Source organism: Colossoma macropomum, unplaced genomic scaffold, assembly GCF_904425465.1.
Source record: "Colossoma macropomum unplaced genomic scaffold, Colossoma_macropomum, whole genome shotgun sequence".
Classification (NCBI taxonomy): Eukaryota; Metazoa; Chordata; class Actinopteri; order Characiformes; family Serrasalmidae; genus Colossoma; species Colossoma macropomum.
The window spans coordinates 57874198-57893039 of record NW_023494792.1 but is presented as its reverse complement, the minus strand read 5'-3'; the positions used below and the strand labels follow the sequence as shown (position 1 = coordinate 57893039).

Sequence of the window (18842 nt, the reverse complement as noted above, 5' to 3'; positions counted from 1 at the left end):
TGGTTGGCATTAATGCTATTGAGTGCTGATTGGTTAGCATTACTGCTACTGAGCACTGATTGGTTGGCATTACTGCTATTGAGCACTGACTGGTTGGCATTACTGCTACTGAGTGCTGATTAGCTGACAATACTGCTACTGAGTGCTGATTGGGTAGCATTACTGCTCCTGAGCGCTGATTGGTTGGTCAGCCTATCATCTCATTGGCTGAGTGAAGTGGTTCGCACTCAGTGACAGAGGGCCAGAGGGCGCCCGCGAGCGAGTCCTCAATGAATGGGGGTGAAAGGAGCTAAACGGCTAAAAACAAAAGTTAAATCAGTTTCTAAACACTAATCCAGGACCTTCCTCTGACTTCGGGAAGTAGTTGGATGTATTTCTCCTAAAAAGCAAAGAAGATTCATCTGTAGGCTTTGGTTTTGCTACAGGAAACAGGATTTAGGCCATAGAATGCTAGCATTACTGCTACTGAGAGCTGATTCGTCAGCATTACTGCTACTGAGAGCTGATTCGTCAGCATTACTGCTACTGAGTGCTGATTGGTTAGCATTACTGCTACGGAGTGCTGATTTGTCAGCATTACTGCTATTGAGTGCTGATTGGTTAGCATTACTGCTACTGAGTGCTGATTGGTTAGCGTTACTGCTCCTGAGTGCTGATTTGTCAGCATTACTGCTACTGAGTGCTGATTGGTTAGCATTACTGCTACGGAGTGCTGATTGGTCAGCATTACTGCTACTGAGTGCTGATTGATTGGCATTACTGCTACGGAGTGCTAAATGGTTAGCATTACTGCTACGGAGTGCTGATTGGTCAGCATTACTGCTACTGAGTGCTGATCGATTAGCTTAGCATTACTGCTACTGAGTGCTGATTGGTTAGCATTACTGCTACGGAGTGCTGATTGGTCAGCATTACTGCTACTGAGTGCTGATTGGTTAGCATTACTGCTACGGAGTGCTGATTGGTCAGCATTACTGCTACTAAGTGCTGATTAATTGGCATTACTGCTACGGAGTGCTAAATGGTTAGCATTACTGCTACGGAGTGCTAATTGATTGGCTACGGAGTGCTGATTGGTTGGCATTACGGATACTGAGCACTTATTGGTTGGCATTAATGCTATTGAGTGCTGATTGGTTAGCATTACTGCTACTGAGCACTGATTGGTTGGCATTACTGCTATTGAGCACTGACTGGTTGGCATTACTGCTACTGAGTGCTGATTAGTTGACAATACTGCTACTGAGTGCTGATTGGGTAGCATTACTGCTCCTGAGTGCTGATTGGTTGGTCAGCCTATCATCTCATTGGCTGAGTGAAGTGGTTCGCACTCAGTGACATCATGAACGTACATAAGGTGCTGTTATAAAGTTCTATAACTGGAGTTCAAAAACACAAAAAAACATAACAGTGTTAAACATAAACAGTAAAATCTTTTATGCTGCTCTGTGTTCAGGAACTGAAAGCATTTTCTCTCTAAAAATAAACTAAATTTGCTCAAATTCTCCGTATTAGCCCATTAATTTTGGCCGCAAGCGCCCTCTAGCGTCTGACAATTACGGAGAATATCACTGAGTGGCAGGTCTCCTCTCTGGAAAATCTCTGTTCCGCCCTCCGGTGTATCCTGAAAATACATCCCCGCATGGCGGAAACCTGTTATTCTTTTCCTAACTGGGTGAAAATGTTCGGTCCGAGACTCATTTTAAGACTAATTGTATATAGTAATTGCGTGCCAAGAGGCAAACTGTGGTTCTGAAACAACAACAACAACAACAACCATAATAACAATACTAATACAGGAACTGTTAGTCTGGTTGGGTAACATTAGACCCGCTTTAACGCTGCACAGTCGAACCTGCCCGTGCAGCTGTAGCAGCATGAAGAAGGAGCAGGTGGTGAACTGTCAGTTCTCCGTCTGGTATCCGTTGTTTAAGAAGTTTACGATCAAAAGGTGAGACCGCTTACTTTTAATATTAAACCTCCTTCATTTTATTCCTCCAGAAGCCGAAAGGCTTAGCTAGACTAGCCAACTTAGCATGTAGCAGTGTGAGCTCGACTCGACCTGAAAGGGCTGCTGGGTAATTTGGCTACTGACACAGCACGACTAGGAAAGGAAAACATGATGTTTTTATAGAAGTGCGAATAAAAGAGAGAGAAGTATAATAATAATACCTTCATACGTTCACACATCACACAACCTCACAAGCAAAAGAGGGAGAGAGAGAGAGAGTCAGTGAGTGAGGGAGGGGGGAAGAGAGAGTATGTGAGAAAGAGGGTCAATGATAGAGAGAGAATGAGGGGGGAAATAGAGAGAGAGTCGGGGAGGGAGGGAAAGAGTATGTGAAAAAGAGTCAATGATTGAGAGAGAGAGAATGAGAGGGAGAAAAATAGAGAATGAGAGTCGGTGAAGGAGGGAGGAAAAGAGTATGTGAGAAAGAGAATATGAAGGAGAAAGAGTGAGAGTCTGAGGGAGGGAGGGAAAGAAAGAAAGTGAGTATGTGCAAAAGAGAGAATGAGAGAGAAAAGGAGAGTGAGAGTGAGCGAGTAAGGGATGGAGGGAGGGAAAGAGAGTGAGTGGGTATGTTAGAAAAAGGGAGAATCAATGAGTAAGAGAGAATGAGAGGGAGAAAAAGAGAGAGTCAATGAGGGTGAGAGGGAAAGAGAGTGAATGGGTATGTGTGAGAGAGAGAGAGAATGAGGGAGAAAAAGTGAGAGTCAATGAGGGAGAGAGGGAAAGAGTGAATGAGTATGTGTGAGAGAGAGAGAGAATGAGGGAGAAAAAGTGAGAGTCAATGAGGGAGGGAAAGGGTGAGTGAGAATGAGAGGGAAAAAAGAGTGAGAGTCAATGAGTGATAGAGGAATGTAGGGAAAGAGTGAATGAGTATGTGAGAGAGAGGCAATGAGTGAGCAAGTGAGGGATGGAGGGAGGGAAAGAGAGTGAGTATGTGAGAAAGAGAATGAGAGGGAGAAAAAGAGAGTCAATGAGTGAGAGGGATGGAGGGAAAGAGTGATTGAGTATGTGAGAAAGAGAGAGAGAATAAGGGGTGGGGCAGAGTGAGAGTCAAAGAGTGAGAATATGAAGGAGAAAGAGTGAGTCTATGAGGGAGGGAGGGAAAGAAAGAAAGTGAGTATGTGAAAAAGAGAGAATGAGAGAGAAAAGGAGAGTGAGAGTCAATGAGCGAGTAAGGGATGGAGGGAGGGAAAGAGATCACTCTCTCTCTTTCTCTCCCTCCATCCCTCACTCTATGTGAGCGACAGAGAGTCAGTGAGTGATAGAGAGGGAGAGAAAGAGAGAGAGTGAAAGGAGCCAGACGTCTGAAGAGTTTCTCTACGGTTAACCATTTCACTTCAAACCACAATGAATGAGCTTTTCATATCTCACTGATTGAATTATGCAGAAATTTAGAAAAATCGGTGGAGTTCTCCTTTAACTACTGTCTCTCTTTCTAGCCTGATTCTGCCTCTGCCTCAGAATGTAATCGATTACCTTTTGGATGATGGGACACTTGTGGTTTCTGGAAGGTGAGAGTTTTTGATTCCAAACCAAAAGATATGAGTTTATTATTTGATTGGAAGTTGAGATGATTAATTAATTGATCTCTTGCAGCAGTGAAAACAGCAACCAGCGTTCACAGACCAACAACAGTGACTTGGAGGAAGAGGAAGACATTCAGGTAGGTGATGTTTGCTTGGTTAGTTATGGGGATAATATATCTTTATTGTATTTTTCTCTTGAGGTCCCCTTATAATACCTTGTGTTTTTGTGCCAAAAGTAGCTGCAATTAATTTTTACGTGACTGTTTTCATACCTCCTATTTGTGTTACTGTGCCTTTAAGACATACAGCGATATTAAAGCAATAAGCCACGAGAGGCCCTGCGTGAGGAGTGTGGAGTGGAGTGCCTAAACTCGCTTCCCCGTGATAAAATCGCAGTAACGCACAGCCTCAAGTGGCTTATTGCTTTTATAAAACGGTGCCAACATAAAATATGATAAAATAAACACTTTTTCAGAAAATAATTTTAGACGTAAACAAGTATTCCGCCAAGAAATGTAGTTCCTTTAGAGTATGGTATCGTTGCCAAGAAACCATGGACGCTGAATGAGAAGAACATTTACGTTTACATTTTTACATTTTTACATTTTACATTTACGGCATTTAGCAGACGCTCTTATCCAGAGCGACTTACAAAAAGTGCTTTGTCTATCCAGAGGAAGTATCTTCGCTAGTTACCAATAGGTTAGAGAGAAAGCCAGTCCTGAGCTCAGATACTGCTAGAATCAGAAAGTCATTATTGACACCTGGAGAAAAAGGAACACAGAGCAGTTCAATACAATACAATACATAAGTGCTGTACAGTACATTACAGTCAACACTAAACTCAGTGCTCATTTAAGTGCTGTATAAAGAGACGGTCTTCAGTCTGTGTTTGAAGGCAGCGAGAGACTCTGCTGTACGGACAGCCAGTGGGAGTTCGTTCCACCACCTGGGTGCCAGCACAGAGAACAGTCTTGATGCTTGCCTTCCGTGCGCCTTGAAGGATGGCAGGTCAAGCCGAGCTGTACTCGAAGCTCGAAGGGCAGTTCGAGATTTCACCATTGCCATTAAGTAGGGAGGGGCTGGTCCATTTTTGGCTTTGTAGGCAAGCATTTGGTCACCAATAGCTGTATATTGCGAACATATGATAACAGTACAGTTTAATGCAAAAACCTTCACTTCATAAGTACTTTTTGGTCACCAAATCACCACCACAAGTCTAATTTAGCACCAATCCAGCGGCGCCCTCTTCTCTCGCCGGGGCTGAATCTCAAACGGCTCCCTGCTCCCTACATAGTGCACTACGTAGGAATTAAATGCTGGATCCTGCAGCCCAACAGAGCAAAATACAGCTAAGAAACAGTCATTTAGGACTCAGACACATCTGTACCTAATAAATGATGCACTGTTTGGCTGTAGAGGCTAAAATGTCTAAACTTTCATAGCTAGAACACTATTTAGGGAGTACGGAGCCGTTTGGGATTCAGCTTGGATTTGACACGACTTCTGACTGAAATACGGACATTTGAAGTGTGTGAGTCATTCAGGGGACATTTTTAGACTTTTATACTGCCGTTTTACAGTTAATCACACTGTAAGTGCTTTAATTCAAGCCTGTGATATTAATGGTGGAGCTGTTTAGACTGTTGGCTCTTTTAGACAGTTAGCGAGCTGACCAGCCTAGTTTTAACATTAGTTAAGAGTATAGGTTGCCAGCCCCTCAGTTTAAACAAAAAACAGGTTCTTACTTCTACGTTATGCTCGGTGGTCCATGTGAGCAGCATGAGAGTCAAAGATTAATCCATTAACACAACAGCACAAGGGTTTTTCGTGCCGTGGCACAGTGATGCAGAGTTCAGCTGTTGTGAGGAGGTCATAGGCATAGTCGTATATCATGGATTTTACAGTGGCTTCGAACGAGGCTTAGCCAATCAGACATTAGGACCGGAACTGTTTTATAAATGTAAATAATCTCTGCTCTGACCGCCTGCCGTGTGTTTTGGCTCATATTGTAAAAGCTAAAAGGTCCAGCTGTGCCTCGAGTATAATTTTAAATATGCAAATGTGTTTTCTAAATATGTTTTCCAAATACTTTCTCTTTACCAGTGGTCTGATGATGAGACAACAACAGTCGCCACGGTGAGTATTACTCCACAGTCTCAACCTTATTGTCCAGGACTAATCTGTGTATCTCGCCACACTCTTTAAAAAGATGATCGTTCAAGGGTTCTGTACACAACCGTGAGCACACAAAGAACCCTTTGCATGGTGCAGTGGCTCTTCAGATTGATGGAGAATGTGCTGTAGATGAACCTTTTTGAAAAGGGTTCTATATAGCACCAAAAAAGTGTTCTTCTATTGTTACGATGTCAAGCTTATAACAACAGACGTACCTTTTTTGGTGCAATACAGAACGATATACAACATTCTCCATCAATCTCAGGAAGCATTTAATGATGCAAAGAACCATTTAATCATGCAAAGGGGTCTTTGAGTGCTCATGGATCTATATAGAACCATTTTTTTTCACTAAAGAACCCTTGAAGGACCATCTTTTTAGGTGTGCAGGTAACATTGGCAGCATGCTGTACAGAAGGCTTTTTTTTCCTTTTGAAATGACTTTTAGGGCAGGTTAGGTTTAGGATTCTGGATGGTAATCAGCTCCTGGACCAATCAGGGCAGACCTTTTATACTTTGGGACATTTGTGTGATCAATCACATAAAAATATGTCTTTTCAGCAGAGAAAACAAATCATACTACATAGATATTAAGGACAAAGCAACTATTACTTTGATAACATGGGGGTTGCTTTTTTACCATAGTAATGCTTTGCTTTCTGCATATTTACATAGGCCCAATCCCATTTCTTATTTTTATCCCCTACCCCTTATTTTCCAGAGTCACGTTGCGCCTTCGAACTGAGGTAGAAGGGCTAGTGGTTGAAATCTTCTCTACAAAATGAGACCCTCAAATAAAGAAGAGCATTACTTCATTAACAGCTACTAGCGCTGCTCTGTAGGCGACCCTGCCAGTCTGCAGTGACAGCAGAGGAGGTTAAAGTTCAGCTCTTCACTGCTGGGCTTTAGTTACATTTAGGGCATCATGTGACTTCAAAGAAGGGGGGGGGTACGATAATTATATATTTGCCCACCCCTAATGCTGAAGTGATATGAAGCTGAAGTCAGCTGTGCGCCAGCTTCTTGATCAAATTTTACCCGTCCACCTTAAATAGTGCAGTGGTTCTGATGCCTGAGGCGCCTCAGGTGCAGCTGCTCCACCATTTAAGGTAGAATGGGAAATTTAGCTAGCTGGCCCATGAGACATCAGCACACTACTAGTGATTTGTTTGTGCTTGTTATGAAGAAAAGGACCATAATACATTAAAATGACATTAAACTAAGATAATACAATGATTATTGTAATTTTTTAACAGAGAAAATTTTCACATTTGTGGGTTTTTTTGGTCGTTTGTTCAGCCATCTTGCCGTTTTTGTTTTTTTTTTCTCATAACACTCTCTCAAACCTCTGTTTGGAGGGCCATGTAGCCCTAACACTTCGCCCTGCCCCTCTATCTCAACAAAAATCAGGACACCCTACCCCTAGATGTGAACATTCAAAACGGAGGGGTAGAGCTAAGTGGTAGGGGCGAGGGGTGAAATGGGATTAGTCATGCTTTAATGTGCACATGCAGAAAGATTATACTTAGCCTGAGTATCCAAACCTGGGTTAACAGATAAATGTGTTAATATCATGAGACAGACCCTCTGGACTCTACCCACGGGGTCCGTAAAGATAAGAGAGGAGAGCTTTCCGGCTAAAAGTTGAATAACACAGAGTGATGTTCTCATATCTCCTGTTTTTGTGGTGTATACCTGGCATGTTGAATGTTATCTGTCCTGGTAATAACTGGGTAGATTTCTTTACTCCTTCACAGGCACCAGAATTCCCAGAATTCAGTTCAAAAGTGCAGGAAGCAATAAACGCGCTGGGTGGCCAAGTCTTCCCCAAACTGAACTGGAGCGCACCTCGGGTCAGCAGATCATACCCTCATATAACAAAGCGTCCTATTACACTGTTTCTTCTTGTCTTCATGTCACTCTGTCCTTCTTTCACCCCTACAGGATGCAAACTGGATTGCCTTGAACAGCTCTTTGCAGTGTCAGAGTCTCAGTGACATCTTTCTTCTCTTCAAAAGTTCAGACTTCATCACACATGACCTCACACAGCCGTGAGTAACACGAGGCGTTCCCTGTGCTTGCAGAGTGTTTGTTATTCACTCAGATCTACATATTGTGATGGTTGACTTTGTGTACAGTGGTTGATTAAAGGAACGGTTGAGTGAAAATCAAATAACACAATGTTCCGCTCACCCCAGATGTCGTTAATCAGCCAACACGTTTGGTGTCCAGATTTTGCTTCTTTAGCACCAACACTAGAAGTCAATAGTCACCCAAATCACCCAAAACTCCAAAACCTCTCTCAACCCACTTTAACCGCATTATTAGGGTTGCACAGACTTGTTGACATGGTTTAGGATACAGTGTTGCAAATTGGGTGAAAATATCTAATTATGATTTTTCTGTATTGTGATTGCGGTTTTAGCTATCATTTGCTATGAGGCAGTTTAGTTGTGATTGTGTTGTTATGAATGCAACAGGTGGCTCTTCAGTTTAAATGGCTCTTCAGTTTATGAAAATAATGAAAATTGCACTCTTTTCAAACTGCATATTCAGTATAAAAACAATTAACCCCTTTATTGGCCAGGGCCCACCGGCAGGCCCAAAGCGTTATTACATACTTCCATAACCTAAGAATAGCTCAGCCAGTTCGCACTGAAGTCCCTGTAGTTACTGAATAATAAGCCTTAGTGTATAATAAACCTGGGAGTTAATCTTAGTGATTTTCCGACTCCCTGTTGCACACACATCACACAGGCCTAACACAGATCAGGCTTATGATGGTCTCTGTTAATAAATAACTGTAATTGTTGTATTTTTGAACTTAAGGATATTGTTTACAAATAAAATCGTGAGTGTAATCCTAGTATCCATATGCCCGTGTGACGTCACGTTTCTGCGTGTAATAAGGCAGTCGGATTCGGCAAAACCTTTTTTGTCTTTTTATAATTTACAATTAGTGTTACTGTGTCCTAAACCAAGGTGCCAAGTCTCTGCCACCATAATGAAGACCTGAATGTGATTCGAGTGTGAAGTTGAGTGTAAACTAGAATTTTATTGCCAGATCATTCCTTTACCGCTGTAATCCTGACTGCATTTCTCCTTTCTTTGACAGGTTCCTCCAATGCAGTGATGATTCCCCAGACCCTGTTATAAACTATGAGGTACAAATACATTATATAACTGTTTACTCAGTAACATCCACCATCACTTATTCAGGTTCTCCGTAGTCTAGGTAGATTCAGATACTGCAGTTAGTGATGAAAACCAGTTATGTTAACTGATAATTAACTACCAGTGATTATAAAATCCAGAACTAGATTTTGATATGACGTATGGATTATTTGAGAGTGTGAAAAGTGATCAGAAGACAGTGTTTCTGTTTTGTGAAATTTACTGTAAAATAGTCGTATCCGTCTCATAATTTGTTGACCGCATACTGTTCTAGTAAGGCTGCACTTCCAGTTTTATCCACTAGAGGCCAGTAGAGCGTGTGTAGTATTAATAAGTGTGTGCAAAGCAAAGCTTCATTCTTGAGACTTTCATTGCTTTGGCTTTCAGTGTTGTGATTTTCAGTGCTCATAAATCATAACAGATCTAGCATTGATTATTATGACAGCTCTATAAGGTTATTACGAGAGCTCCTTTCAAATTTGCTGGCCTCATCTGTAAAAGGTGTAACAGGAAGGTGGTTGTCCTGCTCTAGAAGGCAGCATGTTATGCCAGCGGGCAACCTGACAGAAAATGCTCCATTCAACAGGCATGGAGAATTGACTGTCAGTCTAGCTGGGCCAATAGTGCACTCTAGATTGCATGAGGTGATCCGTAAGTGAATCGGGCATATTGATACGGAGTTCATGCACCCTGATCTATACTACTGTGACTCATTGGATATAATTGCCACACCATACTCACTTTCCGAAGTCCTGCAACAATCTTTCTTTATTGACAGCATTCAGGTGATAAGAAATAAATATGATTAGGAAACCGCTGATATCTAAATGATGCACCACAAACAACCGGAACACATTTATTGCATCATGGCAGAAACTATCACTTTGTGATATTGTTCCAATTTAATCACTCCACAATCTCCCATACGTATCAATCTGGGTTGAGATTTGGTGAATGAGCCTGTAGTGCTCATATCTTTGAAACTATGGAAGCCACAGTAATAGTCGACTGGGTCTTTGTACAGGTTTTCTCATGTGCTTGAACACTTCTGTCCATTAAGAAGTCTCAAAAGAGTTAATATATGTTACAAAACAGAAACTTGCTGCACAAAAAACAAGCTTACTTTTCAAAAAGGTCGAACCTGCGCATAACATTAAACGCGGCACAAAAGCAAGCTTTTCTATCAAACATTGCAGCTCACAGTTAGGAGAGAAAATTCACTCAGTCACTAAATAACAACCAAGAAAACCCCACAAAATACAGGTTTCAACTTGAACCTGCTCACCCTTCACTAGTGCTGTGTGTCTGTGCTGTACTGGCTGCTGATACAGATTTAGATTGTGCCAAAGTGTTAGTACATCAGAGTGGAATTTATTCTTTTCTCCTGGGTAATTTTAACAGACATACATTTCACTGCAGTGTACTGCATAACCCCCCCACCCCCCATCAACTAAACAACATATTTCACCCAAAAACAAATATTTAAACTGCTTATTTTGCCACATTCTTAAAAGATGGGCAAGAGTTGTTGTGGGTATCATTGTCACAAACAATGCCAAACCCTAGGTCTGAGTAATTGTAAGTAGAGGGACAGACTGGGAAAGACCTTAATGAACCAAAATTTCCAGTGAAATTTGAACAGAACAGTTATAGGCCAGGTCATCAAATATGGCTTATCCATTACAGAAAGTGGAAGGACAGTCCAACCCAAATTTAAACTTGAAGTCAACACAATGTTCCTATTACCCATTCCTCTACTGATAAATATTATTTCCAGCCTCCTGTTTGGCATCACTTTGGGACAGTGTTGCTTTCCACTATCGTTACCTTTTTCAATCTGTATAGAAAAAAGGTTAAATGTTTCTGATTGTTTCAGGTGAAACTATTTTTGGGTGGGTGTGCAGTAAATTCCCTTGAGACACATGGTTACAGTATCTCTGGTAGAATCTATTATCTGAGTGTTTCACTAGGCATGTCGGTCATAAACCTAACCGTTATCTATCCGATAAATACAGCCTGTTTTATCAGTGCTTACAGTCAGCAATCAATGACCACTGAATGCTGAGTTAACAATCGGGCACTGTTTAGTTTACACAGGTTCAAGTGATACGACTGTGATAGTATCTTCTATCCATTGTTACTAAATGTTTTCCTTTTCTTTGACACAATTATCTCATGAAATATATTTTTCTGTGAGGTCTGTGGTAACCGTTTTGAAAAAGTATGTGAAAAATGAGTGAAAGCAGAGAGAATGTGTTAACATTTTTGAAAACAAGGACGTATCTTTGCTAAGAAAGTGATTCCAGTTTCACTAAATGTGTTTTATGAATTGAGAAAAACTGGAATCGTCTAATAAAATGGAAATTCCACATATATAATGTGTGTGTGTGTGTGTGTGTGTGTGTATATACACACATATATACTCCATATGTGTATATATATATATATATATATATATATATATATATATATATACTTCTGCATAATTCAGTTATTGACGTGTAAACAAAATCATTCAGAGAGGTTTGGTGTGAAATGTAGAGACAGTTTTCTTTACAATGGTGGTGATAGGAACCAGGGGTTCCATGACTACAACACAAATATAGACATTTTACTTACTATCCAAAACCACCAGTGAACCTACACGTGCCTTCTGAGTTTCATATGTAATGTTGATGATGGTAAAATAGTGGAAGATCTATTAAAAAAATAAAATAAAAATTAAGTTTTAGGAGCTTTGGGAGCTGTTTTGATTCACAGTGCCCTGCATGTATTCCTCCACCATGAATGGTTTTAAAAATATGTTTAAGACCAAAATTGTATCTCAAGGCCATTTTAAAATAAGGTCTGAGATATCAGGCTGAGTGTATTTATAACCATTTAATGTAGTAACTTTCTGTGAGGGAGCTTTTAGAGGTGGATGTCTGGTTCCTATCACCACTCTAAAGTTTTAATTAAGATTCTCTAGAACAGAGCATTTCACACCAAACCACTCTGAATGGCTTTGTTTACATCTTAAGTATTTAATTATGCAGTAATTGGTGAATTTGCCCTTTAACTCTGTATTGAAACATATTGTTTACCTGGCAGTTGCCTGTATTATATAATTAGAATAGAATTGTCTTGCTCCTTTGTAGCTAGTGTTAAGGAAATGGAGCGAGCTCATCCCAGGTGGAGAATTCCGCTGCTTTGTGAAGGAGAACAAGCTTATTGGTAAGAAATCCACTCATCATCTTATGTTGTTTCTCTCAGTGATCTGTAGGACATGATTTTTGCTACACTCAGAATATTAATCAGGCTAACATTGAGTGCGTTTACATGCACTTAATAATTTGATAACTGCAGAAAATCAGATTTGGTCAGTAATCAGATCAATGCGTTTACATGCACTTGAGTAATCAGATAATGGTGAAACTCCAGGTCTACGTGAGTCAGACAGTAATCAGATTTCTGCTTTACAACCAGCCAATAAACTCACAGAAGAAGACGTGACGTAAACGTAATGTAAAACTCAAACTTCATGCCGCGGCTTTTTTTTTTTTAACATCGCGCCACTTTAGCTGAAACTATGAACATACATCATCTAGAAGATGAAGAATATTTAAATCCTTCATTTTGTCAAGCATGTAGTCGGTTTCGGTGTCGTTCCGGAAGTGTTTTGCTGCGTCTTGTGGCAACACTGCTCGCTTATTTCCGGTACCGTGGTCTGTTCCACACATGCTCAGACTGAGAAATCTGAAAGAAATCAGAGTAAGAGTTCACATGCACTGAGAAATCTGATTACTGAGCTAAAATCCAGCTCTCTTAATCGGATTTCTAGACTTTACTCCAATCTAAGAAATCAGAGTGTGCTGTTTGCGTGACCATTTGAATAATCAAACAACTGCAGAAATCCGATTATGATCGGATTGTTCAGTGCATGTAAACACACTCAGTGTTTGAAAGATAATGGAGACCAGTAAGCAATATCTAATCTACATAATGCTGACTGGTCCCTGCTAGGCTTTTTCATTTTATCTGTATGATAGCTTTTCTCTTTAAAGCCATGTAAGATTACTTTAGTACTACTGAATATCAAAGAATTGAGTGTCATTCAGTGCATGCATGTAATTCAAGTTTCAGTAGTCTGTCCTATCAGTGTCCATGATCCAGAATACAGGCTTGTTCTAATATCTCGACTGCTGATTGGCTGTTTTAAATTACACTGCATTCATGCGATTAACTTCAGTGCTCCTTGAATAGTCTGGTCAGTAAATCTACCCACTTCCAGCAAATCAAAATCATTTCTGGTTTAAAGGAGAATTCCACAGATTTTTAAAATTTTGTTCATAATTCAGTGGTTGAGATGTAAACAAAGGCTTTGAGTTGTTTGATGATGTCCACAACACAAATATAACCATTTAATTTACTCTCCAAAACCACCAGTGAACCGTCATGTGTGCTTTGAGTTTTATATGTATTGTTATTGATGATAAAATGGTGGTAAATCTGAAAAAAAGCTTTCTTTGGAAACGATTTTTCACCATAAATTTTAAAAATACATTTTAGATTAAATTCTTTTCTCAATACTATCATAAAACAATGTTTCAGACATCAGGCAGCATTTTCATAATCATTTCATGTAATAATATTTTTGAGAGGGAGCTTTTAGAGACATTAAACCAGGGTTGTGTGGCCAGGGCCAGTGTGGCTGCAGATTTTCATTATGACTGGACACCCCGGCATTAAACTCTTCAGACGTCTGGTTCCCATCACCACCACTGTGAACAATTCTGATTCCATAAGTTTCTCTAGAATGGAGCATTTTATACAGAACCACTCTGAATGACTTTATTTACATCTTAACCATTTAATTATGCAGAAATCTAATAAAAAATGGGTGGAGCTTCCCAGTATCTGAGTTTGACTATGTTCGCAGGCATCTCTCAGAGAGACTACACCCAACATTACCAGCACATCTCCAAACAAGAAGCGAGTATTTCCTCCTCCATACTGCAGTTCTTCAGGAACCACATCCAGCACCAGTTCCCTGATGAGGACTGTGAGTGACCTTGTGTTGGATTAGAGATAGAAATCATCGATGTTTTGCTGCAGGAGTTGTGATGTACTGTTTCTGTCATTTATGTTTTCCAGTTGTCCTGGATGTTTACAGAGACAGCATGGTGAGGATATCCATATGTTTTTAAGTAATCAGTAAGTCAGTGTGATCAGCAATATCTAGGGATGCACGATTTTAATTATCAGATTTTTGCTCCAGACATGCAATCTGGCAAATCTGATTTATTTTGTTTGTTTTGTGAAATAAAGAGTAAAAACTAACAATAATAATACAACCCCAATTCCAAAAACGTTCACCACAGACAGTGATTTCTGAAAGTGTTCCTGAGCCCATGCAGTGATTTCCAGTACAGAATCATGTCTGTTTATAATGCAGTGCTGCCTGAGGGCCCAAAGATCACAAGCATCCAGTATTGACCGTCGGCCTTGTCCCTTATGTACAGGGTTTTCTCCAGATTCTCTGAATCTTCTGATGATATTATGTGCTGTAGATTGTGGGAAATCCAAAGTCTTCACAATTTTACGTTGAGGAACATTTTTCTGAAACTGTTCTATAATTCTTAGATGCAGTTTTTCACAGATTGGTGAACCTCTGCCCATCTTTGCTTCTGAGAGCCTCTCTAAAATGCTCTTTTTATACTCAGTCATGTGAGTTAGTCACACATTGCTCCTCCAGCTGTTTTTCATTAGTACCTCTTACTTTTCCAGCCTTTTGTTGCTCCTGTCCCAACTTTTTTGAGATGCGTTGCTGCCATCAAGTTCTAAACGAGTTAATGTTTTTCATGAAGTGGTAAAAAGTCTCACTTTCAACATCTGATATGTGTTCTATGCTCTATTGTGAATAACATATGGGTGTATTAGTTTCGCAAATCATTGCATTCTGTTTTTATTTACATTTTACACAGTGTCCCAACTTTTTTTGGACTTGGGGTTGTAATAAAGTAAAAAGTAAAGAGTAAAAAATAACGATAATAATAAAACAGGCTAATAAAGAAATCAGGTTTGGAATCGGCCATATAAATTCATGATCAGTGCCTCCCCAGCAGCAGCCTGTATGTTTGAGTGCTGGGCAGTGGAGGAAGATCGTGATTGTGTTTTGTGTGTTTTCTCTAACAGGGTCGTGTGTGGCTGATTGACTTTAATCCATTTGGTGAGGTTACAGACTCTCTGCTCTTCACATGGGAGGAGCTGACGTCTGGAAACAGCCTTACAGCTTGTGAAGACACAGCACTACAGGTACAGCATACTTAACGAACTACAGCTTCCCTGATTAACTATTAATTAATATGCACACCAACCACTTCAGCCGTCTCAGCTTACATGCTAACCAACCACTGTGCCAAGTTGTGTGTATATTTGTAGGTTGTAGCTACATCCTCATGTCCATGAGACACGGTCGTACTCAAAAGTTTACGCACCCCTGGTTAAATGACGTTTCGTTGATTTTTCTGAGTGAAAATAAGTTACAGATCCTCTACAGAAAACATATTTCTGCATATTTTAATGCACAATTACTGTTTATTTCATGACTTAGTAGGGAAAATAAAACATTCAGTTCAGTTCAATTCAATTCAGAACCACTGACCAATTGTGCTTGGGCCCAGAGGAATTTGACCTCCACATTTAACCCATCTGTGCAGTGAAACTCCCACACACACACACACACACTAGAGTTGTGGGCAGCCCTATCCACGGTGCCCGGGGGGCAGTTGGGGGTTAGGTGGCTTGGTCCTGTCAGCTCAGGGGATCGAACCGGCGACCTTCCGGTCACACAGCTGGTACCCTGAACTCCAGCCCACGACTGTCCCTCATAAAATATGGCCTGTGCAGCACATACAGCAAATTTTAGATTTTATTTTCTTTCCAGTGTGTTAAACTCAGCAAATAAATAGATATCATTCACTAAAGATTTGCAGGAAGTGCGTTTCCTGTAGAGAACATGTGAAATTATTTTCACTTCGACTGGGTTTGTTCAAACTATTGCACATGACTGCACATTGTCATTTTATGTACACTCAGAATGGGGCTGTTGGGTATGTTCTAAGAGTATTGGATGTTTTCAGGAGAGTCCTACTTTCCGGTACACCACCAGTGAAGTGACTGTCCAGCCAAGTCCATGTTTGTCCTACAGAATCCCACGAGACTTCTTGGACCTGTCCACTGGAGAAGACGCTTATAAGCTAATTGATTTTCTCAAATTGGTAAGTGAGACTGACAGTGTGGCAAAGCAATTAAAGGGCCCTTATCATTCAAAAACAATTTTTTAAACTTTTTCAGAATAAAAGTGTTTGATGTAGTATGTAAAAAAGGTTATACTGTTCAGTCCCCAGTCCATATGTGGAATCTAAGCTACAAAAACAGCTAGTTTCAAAATTGTTCTTGTGATGTGACACAAAAACAAATCATTTACATAAATCTACCCACAGCAGTTCAGCCCTGCCCATTCATGCTAAAGTTACGAGTGTTTCAACCTGGACCGCTGTTTGAATGAGGCACAATACAGGGCAGCCAATCAGAAGAGAGCTCATTTACATATTTCAGTATTTAATGCACAGTAGCTAAAATAGCCTGCTTAATTCTAAGAGGTAAAGAGAGGTTTGAAATTTGTCATGCAAAAATGACCAACAGGTGTCATAAATGGACGAGGGGGGCGGAGGGGGAGTACTAGAGAAATGCAGGGTATTGGCCCTTTAAAGTGCTAACAGTGCATGTTATTAATGAGAACCTGTGAGGGCAAATTTAAATGATCTTTTTTATATAATGTAACTGAACCCTACTGGTTTCATTCACCAACTTTTTTTGTTCTTACTGTTATTTTCATTAAAGGGGAATTCCACCAATTTTTAAAAGTCAGTCCTTGAGATGTAAACCAAGTTATTTCAGAGTGGTTTGGTGTGAAGTGGTTAATTGTAGAGAAACTTACAGACTCAGATTTCAGTGGTGCTGATAGGAACCAGGGGTCACAATGTCTGCGACACAGATATAGCCCTGCGTGTACCCCTCCCCCATGAATGGATTAAAATAAATGGAGTAAAATAGATTCTAAGCCAAAACTATCACAAAACTAATGTCAACAACATCTCGGACATCTGGCAGTGTGCTCTTGACCATTTTGTGTCATAACGTTTTGTGAGGGAGCTTCTGACTCTGAGTTTCTCTAGAACACATTTTACATCAAACCACTCTGAATAGCTTTGGTTACATTTTAACAAGTTAATTATGTAGAATTTTATTTTAAATCGGTGGAGTTCCCCTTTAACTGGGCTGGGCTTTGGTCACCTCATAGAGGGAAAATGTTTTTCTTTTTGTTGCAGAAAAAGGGTCAACAAGAGGAGGAGTCAGAGGACGAGGCTGAGCCTCATGTGGCCAGTACATGAGGCGACTCGATACGTTAAGTGACCACCAGATTTGCCGTTGCTTACATAGCAGACGTTAATTTTCTACTTTGTATATTGATTAGGAACATGTACCCATTTTCCTGCGGGACTATACCGATACTGTAGACATGCGCATCTTAAAGTAAAGGATATTTCTGGAATGAAGCTTTGCATTATGTGATGAAATGCTGCGATGCTACATTGGGGCTCTTGAGGTTGTAATTAAATGAATGCGTGCGTTTCAAGAGTTGAAGACTAAGAATAGCAGTTTGCTATGATGTTCTGGCCATGATGTTGGTTACATTCCTCCACTGGACATAAGCAGCCAACAGGAACGAGATCTGAGCCTGGTTACAGACATTAGCCTGACCCATGCTTTTGACATATGTTGACAGAATAAATTATGAAATTATGATATTCACAGGATGATGATATTATTTAATCAGCACAGGCCAAATACTTGTTTATAGACTGTATACTTGTGCATATGTAGTTATTGACCAGTGGTACTTTGTTTCAAATAAAAAGTATCATGTTTACATTATTAACTACTGTAATGTTGTTTTTACATTGGCACCCCACTCCACTGTCACACAAAATGAATGTAGTATAACAGCAGCAGACTGTATAGTTACACCGATCACCATAACATTATGACCACCTCCTTGTTTCTACGCTCATTGTCCATTTTATCAGCTCCAGATAGGTAACACTGACGTGGTGGTGGTGTGTTAGTGTGTGTTGTGCTGGTACGAGTGGATCAGACACAGCAGTGCTGCTGGAGTTTTTAAACACTGTGTCCACTCACTGTCCACTCTATTAGACACTCCTACCTTGTCGGTCCACCTTGTAGATGTAAAGTCAGAGACGATAGCTCATCTGCTGCTGCACAGTTTGTGTTGGTCATTCTCTAGTCCTTCATCAGTGGTCACAGGACACTGTTGGCTGGATATTTTTGGTCGGTGGACTATTCTCAGTCCACCAGTGACAGTGAGGTGATTAAAAACTCCAGCAGCACTGCTGTGTCTGATCCACTCAGACCAGCATGACACACACTAACACACCACCACCACGTCAGTGTTACTGCAGTGCTGAGAATGATCCACCACCCAAATAGTACCTGCTCTGTGAGGGTCCATGGGGGTCCTGACCACTGAAGAACAGGGTAACAAAGTATGCAGAGAAACAGATGGACTACAGTCTGTAACTGTAGAACTACAAAGTGCACCTATATAGTAAGTGGAGCTGATAAAATGGACAGTGAGTGTAGAAACAAGGAGGTGGTCATGTTATGCCTGATCGGTGTATAGTTATAATTCATACAGTTTGTTACTTATCAACCAGAAAATGTACCTCAAAACACTCTCGTAAGGTCATACATGCAGGACATGGTAGAAATTCACCTGCTGATCTGATATCTGACCTAAGCCCCGATTCATAAAGCTTCTCAGAGCAGAAGTGCTGATTAGATTCCCCTCTTCCTTTGACCTTACTGTCAAAAACAGATCCTAGCTCAGC

At 40.5% G+C, this 18842-nt stretch overlaps 1 protein-coding gene across 2 annotated transcripts; it reads left to right on the top strand.

Moving 5' to 3' along the window:
* Positions 1-1618: 1618 nt before the first annotated feature.
* On the top strand, positions 1619-17872 carry cdc123 (cell division cycle 123 homolog (S. cerevisiae)). Of its 2 annotated transcripts, none has more exons than XM_036577666.1 (13): positions 1619-1951; positions 3451-3522; positions 3611-3674; positions 5644-5676; positions 7473-7568; positions 7660-7766; positions 8831-8879; positions 12027-12102; positions 13808-13930; positions 14023-14051; positions 15064-15183; positions 16011-16148; positions 17262-17872. In XM_036577666.1, exons 1-13 carry the CDS (start codon positions 1878-1880, stop codon positions 17322-17324), a joined length of 1044 nt encoding a protein of 347 aa, XP_036433559.1. In that variant the 5' UTR covers positions 1619-1877; the 3' UTR covers positions 17325-17872. The 2 variants fall into 2 exon arrangements, with proteins under 2 accessions (XP_036433559.1, XP_036433558.1); XM_036577665.1 differs by having other exon boundaries at positions 3608-3674.
* Positions 17873-18842: the final 970 nt, after the last annotated feature.